At 38.1% G+C, this 22,217-nt stretch overlaps 1 protein-coding gene across 4 annotated transcripts in view; it reads left to right on the forward strand.

Annotated features, from left to right (window-relative positions):
- Positions 1 to 22,217, forward strand: part of LEF1 (lymphoid enhancer binding factor 1) — a 121,138-nt gene that overhangs the window by 90,850 nt on the left and 8,071 nt on the right. For 2 of the 4 annotated variants that reach the window (XM_089525993.1, XM_089525991.1), the window contains 4 exons: positions 1,230 to 1,392; positions 8,801 to 8,908; positions 11,041 to 11,089; positions 12,814 to 12,854. In XM_089525993.1, coding sequence (XP_089382119.1) covers positions 1,230 to 1,392; positions 8,801 to 8,908; positions 11,041 to 11,089; positions 12,814 to 12,848 — 355 coding nt within the window. In that variant the 3' untranslated portion in view covers positions 12,849 to 12,854. The remainder of the gene's footprint in view (positions 1 to 1,229; positions 1,393 to 8,800; positions 8,909 to 11,040; positions 11,090 to 12,813; positions 12,855 to 22,217) is intronic. The other 2 variants (XM_089525990.1, XM_089525992.1) reach the window with 1 other exon arrangement.

A 22,217-nucleotide genomic window follows, 5' to 3' on the forward strand; every position in this document is an offset into this window, starting at 1 on the left:
TGGTATTCATTAGTGGTCTCCCATCCAAATACTAAACAGGCAGGACCTTTAGGGTATCTGGGTCCCATTTTTAGTTTGGAATTTAAAAATTGCTGGAACATTTTATGCAGTATTTCTACATTTTGGTAAAATGGGATCTATATACTATATGCTAAACTGCTCTTCTGTTTTTGTGGCATAGTCTTGTTATTTCTGCCTCTTGTACCAAATTTTCTTCTAAAGAACTAATGGTCAGGAACGCACTTATTTCATGAACTGAGGTATACCTGTAAAATGAGTAACTGAATCCATATGCCTGTTTGACAGAAAAAATGAATCATCTTTCGATATTTGGAAAGAACTAAAAAAAAAAGTTTACTGTATTGCCTTTTATATTTGATGCTAGTCATAAGTTAATGGGAAATATTTAGTAGATGCTGCCTGCATCTTTTACAAGGCCTCGGTGGATGCAGCATTGATCTTCTCATTTCAGGGTTTTAGAAGATTTTCAAATTAAGGGAAAATCTATTCCTCAACACCATCACTATCTGCATGTTGTTTCTGGCTTCATTATTTATGAGTGTTTCTCCATAGTCGACTTGCTTTGTTGACCAAAATAATAGTGTAGGGAAGATGTACATTCCTCTGTGTGTACACAGATGAGTCATGGTATGAATGGATACAGAAAAGAAAGCTGCTAGTTCACCACCATCTATAAACTATGATGGCCTGAAGGCTGTTAATCCCATCTCTAGTAGATCCATTGACTCAGGGTTGTGCAGATTGCCCCTAAGGGGCGCTCTTTTGGTGCTGTGTCATGCGGATGCAGCGCCAGAGGAGTGCCACACACCACGTGGTGCAGTATGCAGTGTCACAGCAGCCTGGGGTTGGAGCAGGGGCATGCATTGTGTAGACACTACACCCCAACTCTGCCTCCAACCCAGCCCAAATTGCCAGTCTGCAGAGCCCCTCAATGAGATTTACTTATAAATTTACTCAATTTGAAAAGTTGATTCAGAATGCCTACTCTTATCAGAAGTAACCAACATAATACTGATAAATATATTTACTGTTTTCTCCTTATGGACTCAAATACCAAGAACCAATTAAGTTTGACCACAGAGAAATGGGGGGAGGGGGGAGAAGCCAATTGACCCTGTAAAGTGGAGGTATAAAACATCCATATTTAAAGCTGAATTTGGTAACAAGTGCTCTCCTTCTGTATTTTTCTTCCCTCCTACTACCTTTAGGAAGCCTCAGCATGAACAGAGGAAAGAACAAGAGCCCAAAAGACCTCATATTAAGAAACCTCTGAATGCTTTCATGTTATACATGAAAGAGATGAGAGCTAACGTTGTAGCAGAGTGTACTCTGAAAGAAAGTGCAGCTATCAACCAGATCCTTGGCAGAAGGGTATGGCAGAGCATGTTTTGGGGTGTATATGTCTATTTTTCAATCCTCATATGTTGTTCAATTCACCAATCCCCTACACTTATTTATTTACACATTGACTATGCTTTTACTTGGTAATGGAAGTAAGATGATGGATCCTAAAATAAAAAGCAAGTAGTCTTGTCGTGCCCATAAAGCTGTAGAGGTAAAGGTAAAGAATGTGTATTGTACAAATAAGATGGCAGGTTTACTTCCCCACATCATCAAAGAGGTTTAGATGTGTGAGACAGTGTTGAATCTGACATAGCTCTTAGAAAAGTGGTGTCATCCAGAGGAGTCAACATTTGGTTATACTAGTATGTAGTTTGCTCCCTAACCATTTCCACAGCCCCTGAGCCCCAACCCCACTACCCAAAATATATTTTTCCTGGCAAAACAAAAAAGTGAATTGCAGCTCATGGAAGCTATTGCAATTCATCATCTAAATTGGGTTCAAAATTAGAAGTGGACTCTGGGTACATTTTATTTCATTTTATTTCAGTATGTTTATTGGTTCATGCAGTGATGGCCACGCTGAAGTTGTCTACGTTAATTTTTTTTAAATAACATTTTTATTAATTAACCAAAAACAAACAAACAAATACACACTAAATTTATTGTATCTTAAAAAAAACATACAAGGAAATAACACATCTGAATTACAAAAAAAAAAAAACACTAAAAGCATCTAAAACCATCTAAAACAATGCTAAAACAAAACAAAACAAAAAACAAAAACAGTAACTTCTAGCATACCTAGCTATGGTTCTTCAACAATACTAATCTAACTCCCCCCTATTTTATTTAAAAGTTTATTTAATACTTAGAAAAACCTCAAAATCATATTGTAATATTTAGGTAAAAGTAAAAGTAAAAAAAAAATCCGTATGCAGAACTAAATGACAATATAAAACTTAATAAAAACTCTACTTGTATATCCCTTTTCTAAAAACCTAAAATTATAACAGAACCTTCCTTATTTTTATACAATCAATCAGCATCTTCCATTCTTTCTTAAAATTATCCAAGGTTTTTCTCAAATATTAGCATAGGTCCAAAGCACACACTGCAGAAATAATCCAGTTTGAGACCACTTTAACTGCCCTGGCTCAGTGCTAGAGAATCCTGGGAATTATAGTTTATTTGGCACCAGAGCGCTCTGACACAGAAGGCTAATGTCTCACAAAACTACAGTTCCCAGAATTCCCTAGCATTGAGCCTGGGCAGTTAAAGCGGTCTGAAACTGGATTATTTCTGCAGTGTGTTTTGGACCATAGTTAACTTGTTGAATTTTGCAAAATCATTCAATTTTTAACCACTAATCTTCTCATGAAGGAATTATTATCTCTTTCCATCTTTGTGCATAGATTCTTCTGGCTGCAGCTATCATATACAACCCCATTTTCCACACATCCAGAGACACAGACACAGACACTTTAACATCTCCCTTTTTGCTCCCAGGCAAAATGCAGTATCAATATACAAAAAGCTGCTGCTCCTCCAAAGAAGAAAGGAACAAAACTTTTAACACATGCTTGGGCTGATCCTGAATTCATGATTTAGGGCTGCCACAGTCTCCCTCCCTCCCTGTCTGTCTGTCTGTATACAGTGCAGAAATCAATGGGTCAGCCTACAATTTGATAACTCTTGGGCTGAAAAATATGGCATCACTTACAGGTGTGACTTTGCTAAACAAGATTAATTTCCTGCAAAATAATAGTGGCTTCATAGTTGTCAGCTTTAGCAAACGTTAAAGCTCTAGAATGCATTTACACTGCATAATTAGCACTATAACTGTCATGGTTCGGACCTATTGAATTTGTAGTGTAATAACGTATTTAGAATTTTCTTCTAGAATTCTTCTAGAGAGTTCTAGTGCTGTAGTTCAATGGAGTGTATTAGAGCTCTCTAGCAGACCATTCTAAGTACCTTATTACATATTACAAGTTGTGTAGGACAGAGCTGTAACCATTACCTCACCAAATTACAAATCCCAGGATTCCATATGATGTGTCTGGTATCAGATGCCCATAACTATTGGTGCTAGCGCACTTTTGCTGTCCTTCTTAATGAAAGGTGGAGATCTAGTGCAGCTGCTGTTGTAAACAGAAGCTAACTGACATAGCTAGAATTTAAGTAAAATTCAGTAATCTGGCAGTATAGCAACCGTATCTTCCCTTGTCTTCTTTCACACTGTTATTTCTTTCTCTTCCGCCTGTTTGTTCCTTGTGTTTATTCATCCATTCACTCAACTAACTTCCCCACAAATCATGAAGGAGGAATTCTCATTTTCTTTCAGTGTTGTTCTAGCAGTGATAGAGACTACAAGTGAAGGTGTTAAGTATGTTGATCCTCCAATCTCTCTATCTCTCCTCCCACCCTCCTTTATACAATATAAAGCAAAACTGTTTGGTAGAGTCAGCACCTTTAGGATATAGTGCAAACTGAGGGGTGTGTTTTATATTCAACAAGAAACTTGCCTAGAATATTGTGTAAAGTGGTTGCTAGAGAAAACAGCCATGTATGCAGTTTTTCCACAACTTAGGAGGCAATTTTCAAAGGCGTCACTTGACATGGATTTATATGGGTTAGTGAAAGTGCAATCCTACCACTGCCTTGCTATCCTGTATCCTGTGCAGGATGGGCTATGTCAGCCTTTCCTGATAACAGTGGTGTGTTGCTATATCACAGCAGTTGTCTATAATATATGAATTGCTCCATTCTGATTTTTTATTCTTTATTTATATAGCTCAGTAGATTTACACAGCGCTGTACATACAAACAATGAATTGGATAAAGTAAACCTGGCTATGGTGTACAATCTAAGAAATAATAGCATAATACATATACAGTAAATAATACATAACAATACAGGAAAGGGTTCAGTAAAGTAAAGCAGGCAACAAATTAAATATGTCAAATAACAAATAAAGGAAATAGATTTTCAATAATGTTTCATTAATGTTAAAACATATATTGCAGCACATGCTTCCATATTTGTGAGCATATTCAAAGCAGGATGTCTGCCTTTTAAAATATAGTTATTTAAAATATGACTAACACATTTATAAGCAGAGACCTTCATTCTCTTCTGATATTTCTGTAGTTTGGGCTATGCTTGCCAACTACTTAAACCCTTGGCTTTTAAAATGGGTTTTGGCGTCAGGAGTGATTAGGGATCTATTTGCAAAACATACTATGAAGTTTACTGCCCAATTCCATCAAAGGACACTCTGTGTGTTTGATTATTATGCAGTCTAAATGTGCCACAAGACTGGAAATTCCTAGTCTGAATTTCACAAACATTGATTTAGCGTAAGCCCTTGTCTGTATTTTGACAGCTTTCTCCACGACTTAAATGATTCTCAAGGTAACTCCACAACCCTTCATGAAACAGAGCAGTAGTCTTACAAGGTACAAAGAATAGCACCTAGGCAGGAATCTGAGTAGAATCTTCCAGCATAAACACTATAGCCATTCTCCAGAAGGGTATGCTATTAATTGTTATAGCCGTGTCCCTTTAGGTTGTTTCCAACTTGTAACTCCTGTAGCTACTGGAAAAAGTACACATTACATACATTCACTCATAACTTATTCCCTAAAGTTATTTCTAAAGATGTTGTTGTTGTTGTTGTTGTTGTTGTTGTTGTTGTTGTGTGGATTCAAGTCATTTCTGACTTATGGTGACCCTACGGCAAACCTATCATGAGGCAATTTTAACAAGATTTGTTCAGAGCGGATTTGCCATCACTTTACTCTCACTTAGACACAGTATATCTAGGCAATTTTGCACACAATGTTGCAAAAATCCAATAATAATAATAATTAATAATAATTTGTTTTATTTATATACCGCTATTCCAAAGATCATAACGGTGAACAGCAAGTAAGCTAATTAGCAAGCCAATAATGGTCTCAACTAGAGTAGTCCTCTAAAATAAATGATGCGTACCACATATAAAGAAATTCTATTCATTTTAGTATGTCTCCCATTTAATTTAGCCCCTAGTATAATTAATCATAATTCACAAAAGTGAATAGATCATGGTTATCCCAGTACTTCAAGTAGTAATCTAGAGTTCTTTCACACCATTTTTGTCTACCTTATCTTACTCATATTGCTTTCCAATTTTTCATCCATCAAATATTGAATTAGAGTTTTAAAAAATCAGGTACACAGTTCAGGGAAATTGGAAACATGTAGGACTTCTCACTCAGTTGAGTTCTATACAGATTAAATTATGGGTAATGTTGTTTACCCAATTGCCTTCTGAGTGCATAGTAATTGTAGGAAAAGTCCTACTTGTGTTTATACACAATCCCTTCAGCCTGAGGTCAGCTGGCTGTGTGCATCTGCCAACACACAGAGGATTTGGCTGTTGGCTTCCTACATCAAATATCACTTTTCTAGCATTCTCAGTGGCTTCCTAGAAGCCAAACTTTGAACACAGTGGCAGATGGTACTCAACTGAAATCACTTTGTAGTAGAAGAAAAATAGTACTGTGGGACTTTGTCCAGAGCTCTAGTGAGGCATCTCTAAAGCAACAAAGTAAGAGGACAAGTTGTTTTGGTTTGAAGAGTTGAAAGAATGCTTCTGCAAAACCAAATAAATTTCTAGGATGATTTAAGTGCTGTTTGTACAGTGTTACTCTATGTATCTTGTAGCGCCTTTAAAACCAATGCTGCAGAATTAAAGCAGTTTGACACCACTTTAATGGCCTTGGCTCCATCCTGTGGACTCCTGGGATTTGTAGTTTGGTGAGATATATTGGTCTGTCAGAGAGCTCTGATGCCTAACCAAACCATAAATCACAGGATTCTATAGGATGGAGTCATGGCAGTTAAAGTGGTGTCAAACTGCTTTAATTCTGCAGTGTAGATACACCCTCAGTTAGTCTCAAAGGTGCTACAAGATACCTTTGCCCATTGATCCACTGCAGCCAGTGTTAGCTATGTAATACGTTTCTTAGACTCAAGTAACAATTGCTCTCTAAATTGTTTTTTCCAAAACTACAACAAGAACTAATAAAACCAATATTATGAATGAATTAAATCTGTGCAAATTTACAACTGCACATTGATAATCAAGAATGAGCTAACTAAGAAAACCAGGTGCTGCTAAAATGATAGGCAACAACTTACTTTGAATACTCCTTGCACTTTTTTCAGGATATTACACCTTGGTGAGAATACTGATACAGAGAGAAGATACCTTAAATGTTGCAAAGTGATTCCTTTTGGAGCCTCCCAAACCTCTGTCTCTAATTCTGTTAGAAAACTATGAACCCCTTGGAAAAACCATGTGCCTTCTGTGCTTCATCTCTGTCCCTTGTTGGCCCCCTCCCATGTTCCCTGCCGGATGGCTCTTGGAAGCAGCAATCTTCTACCCTGGTTTCCTGCTGTGAAACATCTGACAGGCAGCTGTGGGGGTTGGAGCTGGCTGCTTCTTGAGAGCAAAAGCAAAAGCTGCTGTGCCTTGGAGGTGTATATGTGTGCATAGAGAAAAGCAGTTCACTGATGCTAAAAAAACTCACCTTGTGCTAGAACATCTAAAGCCTAGAATGGTGGCCTGGGATGCCATTTGAATTTTGAACATTTTAGGAATGTTAGATTGGAGGTTCTTATAGACACAATAATGCAGCTGTAAGTGTAATAATAACAGTAAAAACTTGAATAATAAAAACATTGTGTAAACTTTGAGTGTATGAAGAAGTGGATTGTATTAATGTAGACCGAAAGATGGGGGCGAACACATTGCATAATGATGGAAAAGTTGACCTCCCTTCAAGAATGAAGATTTGTGCTACTTTTATGACAAAAATAAATAAACAGAATATTTCATTGTTGTTAGGCTGTAAAAGGAGCAGCTTCATGCTTTTGACTATGCAAGATCTTGAATGTATGTCACAAGTGGGAGTTATATGGGTTTAAAAACAGAGATCAGTGTTAGTTTCACTTCTTAATCCAGGTCTTGCTTTGGACCTTTGGTCAACCTCTACTACTGAAGGCCATTTGCAAAGAGCTATTGATAAGCTAATTTAGAGGCTCTCCAGACTGCCCCAAAGGGATGGGCTGGAGGTGTGCAGTTTCCCTCCAAAGGGACGCCATAGCAGCCAAACTGCGTGGCATCCCTCCGAACCAAAAAGAACCCAGAAAAACCAGGTTCTTTTTGGTGCATGGCTCAAGCGCAGGACCTGGAGGTGCAGACACAGTGCCACACTTGCCATGTGGACAGTGCCATATAAAAGATAGTGCCATCCATACGTGTTAGAGTTCTGGAGAATGCGGATGCTGTGTGCTCCGGAACCCTAAAATTGGCCACAGGCTGCTGCAAACTGGCAGTCTGTACTGAGCCTTACTTGTCTGTCAGTCCATTCATATTCCACCAGCTCCACTATCGCCAAACATTTCAGTGGGTTTTGTTTCTCTCTCCTGTCAAAGCCAAGTAGGTTCCAACCAATGTTTTTAATCTGATGGTATCTTTCAACTCACTGCGTAGTCTTTTGCTTTAAGCTTTCATTTGGCATTTTGTTTCCATTAGTTTATCATCCTTTACTTGTATTTTCTGCTCCCAGACTCCCTGTCTTCCACTGCTCTGCTTAGGTTTGCAGACTCATGGCCATGACCTCTCTGAGTCCATCCATCTGGTGTAAGGTCTTCCTTTCTTTCTGCTACCCTTTACCTTCCCAGCATTATTGTATTTTCTAATGAGTCATGTCTCCTGATGATGTGGCCAAAGTATGACAGCCTCAATTTGATCATCTTGGCTTCAAGGTGTATTTCAGGCTGATCTGTTCAAGGACTCGTTTGTTTTCTTTTTGGCTGTCCGCTGTATCCTCAGCACTCTTCTCCAGCACCACATCTCAATGAGTTGATTTTATTTATACCCACTTTTTTCCCTATCCAGCTCTCACATCCATACATGGTGATATATGGCTTTGACGATTCCAGCTTTAGTGCTGTGGACTGTGGATAACTATTATCAAACATCTAAATTTGATTACTTTTGAAGAGCTTTTGCAATTAGACTGAGGACTACATGTTGTCTACATTTGCCTTATTCTAACCATCTGCCACACTATAATATCAATGGAAGACTTTTAACACCCAAACTTTTAACTAAAAGAGCCCTAATGGCTTGTATTTTTTCATAGTTCAGGCAAAAAATAAAGAACCCCCCCCTTCTAATTTCAGGTATTACAGTGCTCTGTGTAGAGGGTGTAACTTCATTGGCTCACCATCAGTGCTGCGTCAGTGATTACAATGTGTTTTTGTTTTTCTCACATGCCAGAACAATAAATTAATGTTATAATACCCTTCAGATGCTTCTGTGTGTAGCATTTTCTTCTAGCACATTACAAAATTCATTCTTTCTTCCTTTATTTGCAGTGGCATGCACTGTCCCGTGAAGAACAAGCTAAATATTATGAACTAGCTCGGAAAGAAAGGCAGCTACACATGCAGCTATATCCAGGCTGGTCTGCAAGAGATAACTATGTAAGCCCCTCATTTACATTTTCCTCAGTTAGCATTTGATGCAATTAAAACACAAAGACATGAGGGAGCAGCTGACACAGAAGACCAACCCAGTTTTGGCCTTATGTTTACTTTCCTCTCTTGCCTCATTCTGATGCCTTTCACAAAAACCCAAAGTGGTTTGGAATTGGCCTTATGTATGTTTGTGGACAAGCTGTACCATGTGACAAATAAATAAAAATGGCAATTAAAATAGTAGAGGATTGCTTTGAAAACATCTGGGGGCAGTGATTTACATATGTCTCCCTTTGACATATCACATGGTTAACAGATACATATGGCAACAATTCTCCTTTGAAGGAGGTTTGTTGGATAGTTTTTGAACTAATCTGGGTTAAGTGAAAATATTTTTGTGTTAATCTTGGGGGGGGGGGGGGGTTGTAAGTAGCTAGAGTGGGATGCAGTCAGAATTTCACATTTTTATTTGAACCAAACAGTCATCTTCATCTATAGTTCCCTTGTTTAAATCAGCAATGTTTAAGAATGCATGTAGCAAAATCTAATAATGATTCTGTTAATACATTTGCTATTTACTTTCTAAAGTGCTTCATTCTTTGTGTGTTTTCAAGGAAAAAAATCCATACTGAAGAAAACCAAAGAACAATTTGCCTGGGAGTTAACTAAGATTGGACCTTGATTATTCCTAACTAAAGTATTCAAAGAGAAACCTAATGCCATACCTACTCCTTATTTTGAAAATGTTGCCTCTCACACATAGGTTATGCCAACAGTGAGGGTGCATACCCAAAACACTTATCTGTTTGTTTGTTTATATGTGACTCAACATGGTGTCTAAGAAAATACTTATAATTAAGATTGCAGTGGCAGGGTACACACTGCCAGAAAGAGGCGCCTCCCCAGTGCCTCTCTTTGCTCCACAGGAGCACTGCAGCAACCAAATTGTGTGGCGCTCCTGTGGAGCAAAAAAGGAGTGCCGGGAAGCGGCTCCTCTTTGCGGCATCACTGCAACGCCGCAAAGCGTAAGGGATGTCACGATGACATCGCAGCTGCGCCACCCCGTCTGGGCATGTGGGCGGTCCGCCCACCAGACAACCCTCGCACGTGATGAGGGCGCCTGAAAGGCCCATCTGTTCCGGGACAGTGTTGGCCCAGATATTAGTCATATTGCTATATTTCTAGCAAATATCCAGATACAAATATTTCTAGGCAGTCATTAGAATTAGAATTCATTACTGTAGTAATGGCATGTGACTATCTGGGGAATATAAATGTTCTCTGCCTTCCCATTTTAAAGTAGGATGAATGATGTGTATTGGTCTGAAAATAGTGATCAGTCCTATGAGCATTCATGGTTGCATGTGGATTCCCAGTTCTAGCTATTTCATTACAGCATCTCTGTAACCAGTTTTTTTTTTTTTAAGATTCTTGTCTCCATTTAAGCCCATCCTCTCACTTTTGGCATTGGAGAACAGATGATAACTGTTTATGTTATGAAAATTCTGCATTTTGAATTCTGCAGCATTTCAAATTACTAATGTTTAATTTCATCTAAAAAGGGCTTTTGGCTTACAAGTACTTATCAAGAATATGAAACATGGCTTCAAATACAGCTTTAGTTTGTGGATTATTAATACTATAGGCACAATCCAATTGTTAGTCTCAATTTGAATAGACCCACTGAATCAGTGGGAAATTGGTAAATTGATCTTTAAACTTCATTGATTCTTTGGGTCTACTCTACTTGGGACTAACAATTAATTTAGATTCAGTCCTTATTGCTCCCCCCCCCCCCAAAAAAAAAGTTATTCATGGTATCTGCTGATTATTATTCTTGGCAGTAGCTGATGGGAATTTCTACTATAAATACTTTCCAAACTTTAATTCAGCTACTACCTCTGACTGTTTTTAATGCTTAAGCTCATTTAATGTAAGCTTTTTTAATGCACAAACATGAAATCTGATAGCATTCTTTGCAACTGAACATTGCTCAAATGTGAAGATGATCCCAAGTAGCTTTTGGAGTATTTATGTTTTCATAGACACAGTTAAGTAATTTGGAAGAGAGTTGATGATATGCTATTCTACAACAACTTTTCCATAGACTTTTTCCTTTTTTTCCTTTCACTCCATAGGGAAAGAAAAAGAAGAGGAAGAGAGAGAAGCTACAAGAATCAACATCAGGTATGTTTCATGGTAGACCATCTTGTTTAATATTTATAGCATTTGAAAAACTCAGCCCTTTGCTTTGTTGCTTATTTATAGTTTTATATATGAAACTCTTTGCATAAAGACTTCCATAATGGATGGTACATATTTTAACAACATTTTAAAACATGCTGTCTTCATTGCCTTATCTTTCTGTGTCCTGAGAAGTGTCAAATGGTGAACATTATTGTTAGAAAATTCATGAAATTAAGCTCTGTACTGCTTCTTTCTACATCTGGAAATAAGAGAGGAATCTGCATTCCTTTGAAGGTCAGATCAGGCTCAACAACTGGAGATATACAAGTTTTGCTTATGATAATGATCAGGGTTTTTTTTTTTTTTTTGTTTTTTTTTTGCCAAAGTTATACTGACAATGAGAAAAGGAGCATCTTCTGCTGGACAGCCAGTCTTCACAACCTTCATATAGTGTAGGATCTCTCTTCTAGCAGTCACTGCCATTGAAGATTGGTTCACAGCAGCTGCACAACTATCATTTTACCTATTCATGCATAGAGCACACATTGACCAATTTCAGCACCTCTGCTTCTTCCTCTGAACCCCAATCGAACTTCAGCAGTTAGTAACTGGAGGCTCTCTTCTTGCACACGCTATGAATTGTTGTTTTTGATGTTGTCTGCCCTTGAGTTGACCTCAGTTCATAGTAACCTTGTGGATGAGACACCTCCAAGAACCTCTATATTCCCACTTTTCTGCTGAGTTCCTGTAAGCCCTTGCCCATGTCCCCCCAATTGAGTCCGTCCATCTGGCATGTGGTTTTCCCCTCCTTCTTTTCCCCTCTACCTTTCCTAGCATTATTCTCTCTCCCAGTGATCAACGCCTTCTCATTATATGTACAAAGTATATCAGCCTCAATTTAATCATTTTGGCTTCTAAGGATGTCTCTGGTTTTATCTGTTCCCAGACCCATCTGTTTGTCTTTTTGGCTGCCCATGGTATCCTAAGCACTTATATCCAGCAGCACCACATTTCACATGAGTTGATTTTCCTTCTATCTGTTTCCTTTACTGTCCACCTCTCACATCTAACTATCACACTGCTCTCCTGGCTGCCCAACCTTCTGATCTCTGTTATGCATTAGGTCTCATTATTTATTATTATTTATTTTATCGTTAATATATTTTATTTGTTATTAACAGTTTTTATGCCTACCAGGCCTTCCAATGTCACGTACAATAAAATACAAAGATTTTCTTTAAAAACAGATTTAAAACCTTTTAAAAACCAGTTTTAAAAACAAAAGGTCAGCAGACCAGTGCAGTTCTGACTGACTGCTGGAAGCTCATCAAGCTGCCTTTATTTCCAGTAGCTGCCAGACGTATGGAGCCACTGAAACACAGCAACAACAGGAGTTAACACATTCCTTCATTGTGAAGATATCCTACAGACTGATTGTGTATGGGAATTCTGGGACATCCTGTATGCACTCCTTTGGTCCTTGACTAAAACTTTTAAAAGATAGTAGAAATTGTCTTAACAGCTTCCTGGTATGTCACCTTAAAGCATCAGTGAGGTCATTTCACTTCTTTTATTTTTGAAAAAAAAACTAAATAGCTGGTATAAGAACCATGAAAGTCAGAGGAAATCAATTGGCAATTCACATTCTAGCATAAGATCTTTTATTTGGGGTATGCAAAACATTATTTAATGGAAATTTGTTAAAGAACAACAATCTTCTACAGGTGCAGCCCCACGAATGACAGCTGCCTACATCTGAAGCATGGTAAGAAAATTTCTAAAAGCCTTTCTGCTAAATTTATATATAAAAATAAGAACTTGTAAGCTTTTCTCATATTTTACTTTTGGAAAAAAATCTTTAATTTATAGCACATGATTTGAAATGTGCTTTCTCCTCAAATGAATGCTCTTATGATTGATGGTTTTTATACCGGCTTTGATTTTTAGTGCCAATTCTTTTTTCTTTTTTTCTTTTTCTTTTACAATAACCAAACTGACTATACCTCACTGACTAGCTGCAAGTCTGTCTGAGAAGTACAAAATTATATCACCAAGCAGTTAACCATTTTGTCTTGCAGCACGCTGCAAGATGTGTCATTAGAAACAAATTAGAACAATTTCTTAGCACCTAAATCAACTTGTTCTAATCACTATAGAATAATGCTGACTTGGCAGGGTAGGCAGCATTGGTTTGATATTCTCATGAATTATTTCATTTGAATTTCATATTTATAAATACTGTAATGAAGTGGCTTCATATTTTACCTCTTGGGACTCTCGTCTTCCATAATTGTGTTAAGTGCTGGGCGTGGTGAAGGCCCCAGGACTACTCACAAGGGAATTAAAGCTGCAAAGATTATGGTGCATATTGAAATTAATGCCAATAATGATGGTACGTACATCTGAATACAGTTTCTGCTAGAAGTGCGAAAACAGTTTCAAACCTGAGTAATAGATGTATTAAGTACTTGTGTTTGTAAATTTTCAGGCAAAAGAACTAAAGTGTGTTTCAGGCAAAGGAACTAAGTGTTACAGTCTTCTTTCAGGAACCAAGAATAAAATCAGAAATAAGTTCTATACATTTTCCTAAAATGTTGATAGTTTTAATTGATTGAACTGCAGGTATGCATCAGTTAACAAATTAGATGTGTTCCTGGGCTTATTTCTTTAAAAAAAACTTTGATACCAGAAGTAGAAACAACATGCAAATAATAGGGATGACTTCCTACACAACAAAAACAAGAAGAACAGCTCAATTGTTTAACATTTTTCATGTGTGAACCGAAATAGCCAGGTCATGTAAGCCTTGCAAAACAAAACAGTTTGAACCTTCTAAAGCCCACTTGAAGATTGGTCTCTAGAAATGCATACTACAGTTAATTTTTTTCTTTCAGGAGCTTCCACTTTTCTTTTGATTTCCATTTCCCATTTCACAGTAATGATTTATGGTAGCTGGCGAGACAAGCATTTCCCTTTTCTTTTTGTTTTGCTCTTCAGACATGCTCAATAATTGATCCTGGAGGCAGCTGTTTCCCTTGCCTATTCAGTGTCAGCACACAAGAGTTACAGTAGGATCATCAAGAGTAGAACCCCCTTTCCCCCCAGGTCAAGCTTCATTATATTGCTTTCTACAGACACACTGCTGTAACCTATCACTGAAAGTGTGTCTTTTTCCAGCCCTCTTTCACCATACTCCCAATGCCAATTCTAAAAAAAAAAAAAAAAAGACAAAACTCACAAAAACCTTCCACCTGGACAGAAGACTACAAAACAGGGAGGCTGGGTTGGGCTCCCATAAAAAGACTTTGTAAAAAAGAGCTTCTTTGTCATAGGCTTTTTAAACAGAGGTATCTCTGTCTGTTGTTTCATTATAAATCTTCCTCATTTTGTCCTTTTTGCAGCCTCCAAAATGTCCTCTCCTGGCTTATTATATGCAAATATAGATTTTATGTGTATCTGTTAATAAAACTAATTTTATGGAAAGAAATGTAATGGTAATCAGAATTTGTTCTTAATTTAAAATGAACAGGGACCTACTTCTACAGTCTTCTGTAACAGAGTTGGAACTGAATGGTTCCAACTCTGTTACAAGTTGATTTTACAGTTTTTCTTGCACAAATGTTTAATAATGTATAAATAATAACAATAACAACAATCATTGTCGTCATAATATTTATTTCTCATCCATGTCTCTGCTTGGATTGAGGCAGGGAACAACAGTAATTAACAAATACACAACATCAGTTAAAAACACATCAGTTAAAACACACAGCAATTTAAAGGGACAAATAAGACATACATATATTAAAACAACCCATATTTAAAGTTCGTTTAAAATTCACAGTTTAAAAATCATCGGTATCAGCCTGCCAGAAGAGACTGATCTTTAGTGCTTTTTAAAATGTGGACAGCGTTTTCAGCTGTAAAATCTCTTCTGGCAGGTCATTCCACAGTGTAGGGGCAGCTGAAGAAAAAGTCCTCTGGCTAACAGTTGTCAACCTGGTTCCAGCTGACTAAACTAAATGTCTGCCAGAGGATCTGACTATATGATGTGGATTATATGGAAGGAGGCAATCCCATAGGTAACGTGGACCCAAACCATGTACAGCTTTAAAGGTAATAACTAACACTTTGTACCTTGCCTGGAAACTAATTGGCAGCCAGTGGAATGATTCTAATATTGGAATGATATGATCACTCCTGGATGTCCCAGTAACCAATCTGGCTGCCAAATTTTGAATTAATTGAAGTTTCAAACGTGGTACAAAAGTAGCTCAATGTGCAGCGTATTACAATAGTCCAGCCTTGAGGCTATCAGTACATACATTACCATTCTTAGGTCCTCCAGCTCTAGCTAGGGGTGCAGCTGGTGTCAGACAGTAAGCACTTCTGGCCATCACATCTATCTGAGCTGTCATTTGGAGCAACATATCCAAAAGCACCCCCAGGCTGTGAACAGAATCTTTCAGGAGGAGTGTAACCCTATCCAGGACTGGTAGACTTCCAATCCCAGGTTAAGACCTTTGATTGTAAGCATCTCTGTCTTGTCTGGATTCATCTTCAGTTTGTTTTTCCTCATCCAACCCATTACCTTTTCCTGGTGATTACCCATACTATTCATTCAGTATTAGCATACAATTCTAAACAGGGACTTAAGTAACAATAAATAAATAAATAAATAAATACTGACCATTATAATAGTGGTTCATATTTTTCAATGTAGTTCTAATTCCTCCAGCTGATAACTGCCAATTCTCATCTTTATTCTGTCATCATAGCATTCCTTTCCTCAATTTCAATGTATGAAGTTGTAGGACACTTGTATATTAGGTACTGTGGTTTAGATGTACATCAAGAGGCATACATAAATCGTATTTACAAGTTAATAGAGAAACAACAACAAAAAACCCCGACACCTCATCTTTAAGAAAAGCAGCAAGTACATGCATGTCATTAACACATGTAGTATGCATTGTATGTTGCTTTAAATAACAATGGCTCAGTTGTCTTGAATATTAAGAACACTGTATTTTCTCAACAACAGTGTATTACTATCTGAGTCCTGGAAAATGAGATATTGCTAACTAGGCACACTTATGTGAAGTCTCCATCCAACAGATGAAAACCAACTGCTCACTTTTTGTGCTATAAATTAATGATCTGAAAAGCTTTGTGGTTTAGAAACCAGATGAAATATGGCCAAGAACATCCAGTGCTCAGGAGAAAAGACATTCACTAACCCACGTAGCTCTTACAAGCTGCTGTTGATCTCTTCCTGACCTTGTTGGATGGTAAACTCAGACCTTGATACCTTTCTCTTTTCCTCCATTTCCCAATGCCATTTTTCTCTTTGCCCACCCTCATCTAAATGCTATGAAATCCTCAAATCTTGGAAGCAGGATGCATTATGCAAAAAGTAGATGCATGCAGATTGGCCTCATTTTCATAATCCTGTTCACAGAATTTGGGTACTCTTGGCATGAAGTAGGCACAGCTGCTGCAATAGCTTGCCACAAGCAGAAAGCAAAACCAAGAAGTACCCACCATATGAAATGGGCCTGTAGGACACATTTAGCAAAACAAATGGAGATGATAGAAGCCTCTTCAAAGTTAGTGAGGAACAGACTTTAGGCCTGTGGGTTTATATTGGGGTTTTTAAAAAATTATTATTATTAGAACTTTGTGGTTCAAGAACCAGAGCTTGTTTAAAATTAGTCATTTGAAAAGGTAGATGGAGAATTTTGGAACAAGGTTTCTCAGAGCCCATGTTTAGCCCAAGAATTTATTTTAATCAACAGAAAGGATTCTTGCACACAGATCCTTTCATAAACAAATCTACTGCAGATTACCCCCTGAGTGTTCTTAATTTTAGCAGCTTAATTGGGGGAGGAGGGTTGTTTTCATTGTTTTTAAAGCATTGGGTGTTGAAAATTCTTGCAAATTTCCTACCAGTACTACTTTTGACAACTTCTACCCTTGACACCCTGTCTTGTTGTAGTAAAAGCTGCGTTTTAGTCCTTAATGTGACTCAGAAATGTGACAGTTATGTAATCTTTGTTTAGAATGGTTTTACACTTTTTGTTTGGCATTCAGTTAAGGACATAGGCATCTGTATGCCTTTTTGGGGTGCTGTGGAGATTGGTATTCTCATTCCTTCCACAGTGCTAAAATCCCCCCCAACACACTTAATGAACAACTTCTGAAGCCTCTTGGACAGCCATTCCCTGCTCAGTGGGGAGTGGGCAGGATCACAGAAGCATCGTCTTGTAGCCAGACATGAAATACCAACATAAGTGTTGAGATCCCCCAGGGTCCTTTGGGAGTCTTAGTGCTGCTGTAATCATTTCACATCTGGCTGGGGGTTGTAGCCAGACATTTCTGAGATCCTGCCTGGCCCCCATGAAGCAGAGAATTACCATGCAGAAAGCTTCAGAGTCTGTTCATTAATTTGGGGGTGGGGATGGTGACATATGGTTTAGCCTATCATATGTTCATGTGTGGACCTACTAATTTGTGCTGAGCCATACTAGACAGCAGCCACAATCTGGTTCCAGCCCTTGCAGATTCTGTTTTGCTGCAAATTGAAAATAAATCTGTGTTAAAATGTTGTGTGTTATATAAACCTATGGCATGGCCACATTTAGTACAGAGAGTAGGGAGTTACGGTGAGTCACCTTGAGTCCCTTTCTAGGAAAAAAGAAGCACATACATATGTTCATAAATGATATCTTAAGGTTAGAAAAGATGTGTAAGCGAGCAAGTGAAAAGAGTAGGAGGCTTCTATTGCCTTTCCCACGAAGAAAACCTAGAAAAAGGTGGAAATGGTAAGAGCATATCTGGTGTAGGTAAAATGGATGGGCAGGATGGGATGAACTACTGTTTAAAAATTGTTGTTCTTAACTGCCCTCAAGTTGACCATAATTCATGATGAGGCATCTCCAGGACCTCCTGTCCTCAACTGCCCTGCACAGGTCCTGTAAATTCAGGACTGTGAGCTTTATCACACTAGCGAGATCCCGTGGGAAAATAGCAGGAAAACAGAAGTTAAACAAGATTTAAAGTACATTTGAATTTAAACAAAACTTGCAAATTGGGGGAGTTTATCACACCAGGGAGAGTTCAGATGTGAACTGTTCTAGAACCCATTTCTTTGTCTTTCTGGCTGTCCGTGGTATCCTCACCACTCATCTCAAATGAGTTGATTTTCTTTCTATCAGCTTTCTTCACTGTCCAGCTCTCACATCTGTACATGGTGATAGGAAATACAATGGACTAAACAATTCTAACTTTTGTGTTCACTTGTATAGCATTACATGTTGGGATCTTGTTTAGTTCTTTCATGGTTGCCCTTCCCAATCCTAGTATTTAACAATAATATTTAACAATAGTAGAGTGTTATTGGCAGGAAATTCAGGAGACTGTATGTCACGCAACACAAAAAAATCAATGAATGGAATTAACTGCAAAGAGAGATGGTTGTAGTTGCTAGCTTAGACATTGACAAGAAATGCACATTTGCATCTAAGGTGGAGGATTTGTTTTGAAATCCCAGTTGCATCATATGCAGGGGATTGATGACTAACAGATCAGAACAGGCAAAGAAGGAATTTAACCCTTCTGTGCTCCAGCCCTGAGGAAAACATCCTAAGCTACTAGTCCTACTTGTGGGTTTTCTAGTTGAATCTGACCAGCCATGGGGTGCTGGATTCAAGGGGCAACACAATTTTGAGATTATGTTCACATGAAGCTGGGATAATGAACTCCCCCCGCCTCTTTCCTTTTGGCAGTGGCTAGTATAGGTAAATATAGCTGGAAAATCCAGAGTTCACCTCTGTCCCCTTGCCTTGCCAACAACTCCTTGCTCACTTACCTTTTAGCAGCAAATGGCTGTTTTTACTGGCTAAAGATTTGTTCCTGCCTCTGCTGTGTGGCTGATTTCCCCATAAGTAGCTGGGAAGAGGAAACTCTTTCCATGTATGTAATTAGGGAAGATTACACTCTGCCAGAAGGAATAAGATACACAGCCAGCTAAGAACCACTCGGTTTGATTGCTTTGAAAACATTGTGTGTTAGAATTTTGTTTGAGTGTTGGATTATGACTCTGGAGACCGGGCTCTGAATCCTGGCTCAACCATGCAAACCCACTGGTTGATCTTGGCAAGTCACACTTTCTCAGCCTCAGAGTATGACAATGGCAACCACCTTTGGCAAGAAGAAACTTGCTAAGAAAACCCCATGATAATTAGGATAATTAGGTGCCTTAGGGTCGCCATAAGTTAGAAACAACATGAAGGCACATAACAACAAGATTGTGATTCAGGACCAGAATACATTACTTTTTGTCACACAAAGTGACAAAGGTGATGAAAACCATACCACATTGTTGTTTCGTGATGAATATTTTGTCGGAAAGCATTTTCCTTGGAATTCAGCACACCGTGATAAGTCTGATGGTATGTTAAAACAAGACAATATGATTGTAAAACTAAAATGGAAGAAAAATCATTTCACAATAACCTGGCTGTATCACAATAATTATGTTTCTTTAGGACAGTTCTTGGATACCATGTTACGATAAATATAATGGAGGAGATGACTGTCTCTGACAGTATGAAGGAAAACGGTTTTTCATCTTCAGTTTATCACAGCAAATTTAGAACATTGTGCTGTTATAACTCAGCTGCTGGGCATAAACTAGAACTTGAGCTTGTTTGCTCACTTATTTAGTGAAGAAAACACCACTAGTACCTTCCCATGGGAGTAAAATTCATATTCATTCAAGTAAAGCTACAGAAGGCTCCCAGTCTGATCTGCTTTGTATAGAGCAGAATGACACCTGCTGGGACAATCAGGGAAATTGTAATGGTTCAGTAATTGTGTCCTATTAATGTTTTACTGTTGCAACTGTGTGCTTCATGCTTACCTAAGAAAACATCTATTGGAAGTATTCAAAGGTCAGCATTGTTTTGCCATCTGTGGTCATCCTGACACCTCTGGGGATCTTTCAAGAAGAGTATAAGGCACCCTTCCTCAACCTGGGGATTTCCCGATTTCTTAAACTACAACTCCCGGAGTCCCCTAGCCTGCTAATTTGGCAGACGTTTCCCTCTTTCATTGGTCTTCAGAATCTGTTACTAAGAATGAAACTGCTTGTTTCATTTGTTATATAGTATATGGCTATCCTTCTTTTCGCTTTAACTCCAAAATGGAAGCATGGCCCTTCTATTTGGATTGAGTCCATCATACATGAGTTTTAATCCTTCCTTCCTTCCTGGCCAATTCTTTCACAAAATTAGTCTAAGGCATGAGTTAAAAAGGTCCAGTTGTTGTACCCTCATTTATTTATGTAAAATAAATGTTTTGCGAAGGTTCTTCAATCTTAATAACTGAGGAAATAAAATGACCCAGAGACCAAATTCAGTGTTAGTCCTGCTAGCTTAGACCCACTGAACTGAGCTGAATTTGTTAGCTGCAACTAACCTAATGTTATTCCTGCTTAGTGTCAACTCACTGAATGAATGGAACTTGTTAATCAGAGGATCACTAATTTCAATGGGTCTTCTCTAGAACAAATGTTGGATTTACCCCAAGTTTCTTTGCAATACTTGATATAATTGATTTAGGCCTATTATTCTTACAACAGTAATGTGGCATTATTAAATCTGCTTTTCAGTATAGAATCCATCTTCATAAATTATGTATCAAAAATGCCTTTACCTCACAGAATCATAGAATCTAAGAGTTGGAAGGGAACACAAGGCAGGATACACAACTAAAGCACTCCTGAAAAATGCCTATCCAACCTCTATTTAAATACATCCAAAAATGGAGAGACCATCACCATCCAAGGCTTTCCACTCTGACAGTAACTTATTTATTTATTTAATTTTTATGCCTCCTTTTTCCCAGAAAGGGACCCAAGGCAGCTCACAAGATAAGAACATTTTTAAAACTTTACAGTAAGAATTTAAAAACAGTTAATCAAAGTGGTATAAAATTAACATAAAAACACAGAAAAGGTTAAAAAAATAACTGAAACACGCCCCCCCCCCCAAATATAAAACCACCCTGTCATGATTATTATGTTAAAAAGCCTGCCTGAATAAAAAGGTTTTTTTGCTTGCTGGCAAAGGGCAATCAGGGAGGGGACCAGCCTAGCCTCTTGTGGAAGGGAATTCCAGAGGGTGGGAGCAGCCACCAAGAAGGCTTTTTTACTAAGTGAGCCTGTGATGGTGGTGGGACCAAGAGAAAGCCTTCCCCTGAAGATCTTGGGGTTCTAGCAAGTTAGTATGGGAAGATGCCGTCTCTCAAATATTCTGGATGTAAGCCATATAGGGCTTTGTCGGTCATGACCAGCACTTTGAATTGTGGCTGGAAATGAACTGGTAGCCAGTGAAGCTGTTTCAACAAGGGAGTTATATGCTCCCTATAAATGGCCCTGGTCAGCATTATAGCTGCTGTGTTTTGAACCAGTTGAAGTTTCCGAACAGTTTCCAAAGGCAGCCCCACGTGGAGTGCATTACAGTAAATTAGTAAAGAAGTTCTTCCTAATGTTTAGGGGTGTGTGTGTGTGTAATTTGAATTCATTGGTTTGTGTTTTGGTCTCTGGAGCATCAGAAAAGAAGCTTGCTCCATATTTTTCATGATATCCCTTTAGATATTTAAGGTGAGCTACCCTGTTCTGGTCCATATTTGTAAGAGAACCTGATGGAGGAAAGACTAGTGACTAACACCACTGAGAAGAATCTAAGGCCTAGAACAGTTCACAAAATGCACTGGATTTATGAAACCCAGTTTTTAAGATTTGATAGAATATACATCCAGCAAATGCCATTTTCTAGTTAAAAACTAGGGCTTTAAATAATTTCAGTTCATGAATAATTTGCCTCATTGTTAATTAATCCATTGTATATGGGCCAGTGAGAGGGATTTTGAGAGATTTTTTAAATAAAAAGTGCTATTATTTCATCTTTAACTGGAAAATACAGTACAGCTCCCATATCTGCAGGACCAGTACCTGTGATTTCACTTACCCACATGAAAAAATATGTTCTCATTAGGCATTTTTTAGCTCTTCCAGCATGATTCTATGATATGCGTCAAGTAGACGTTCAGAATCTAGAAGTGC

Source organism: Sceloporus occidentalis, unplaced genomic scaffold (genome assembly GCF_023333645.1).
Source record: "Sceloporus occidentalis isolate IW3139 unplaced genomic scaffold, rSceOcc1.0.p SCAF_5, whole genome shotgun sequence".
Lineage (NCBI taxonomy): Eukaryota > Metazoa > Chordata > Lepidosauria > Squamata > Phrynosomatidae > Sceloporus > Sceloporus occidentalis.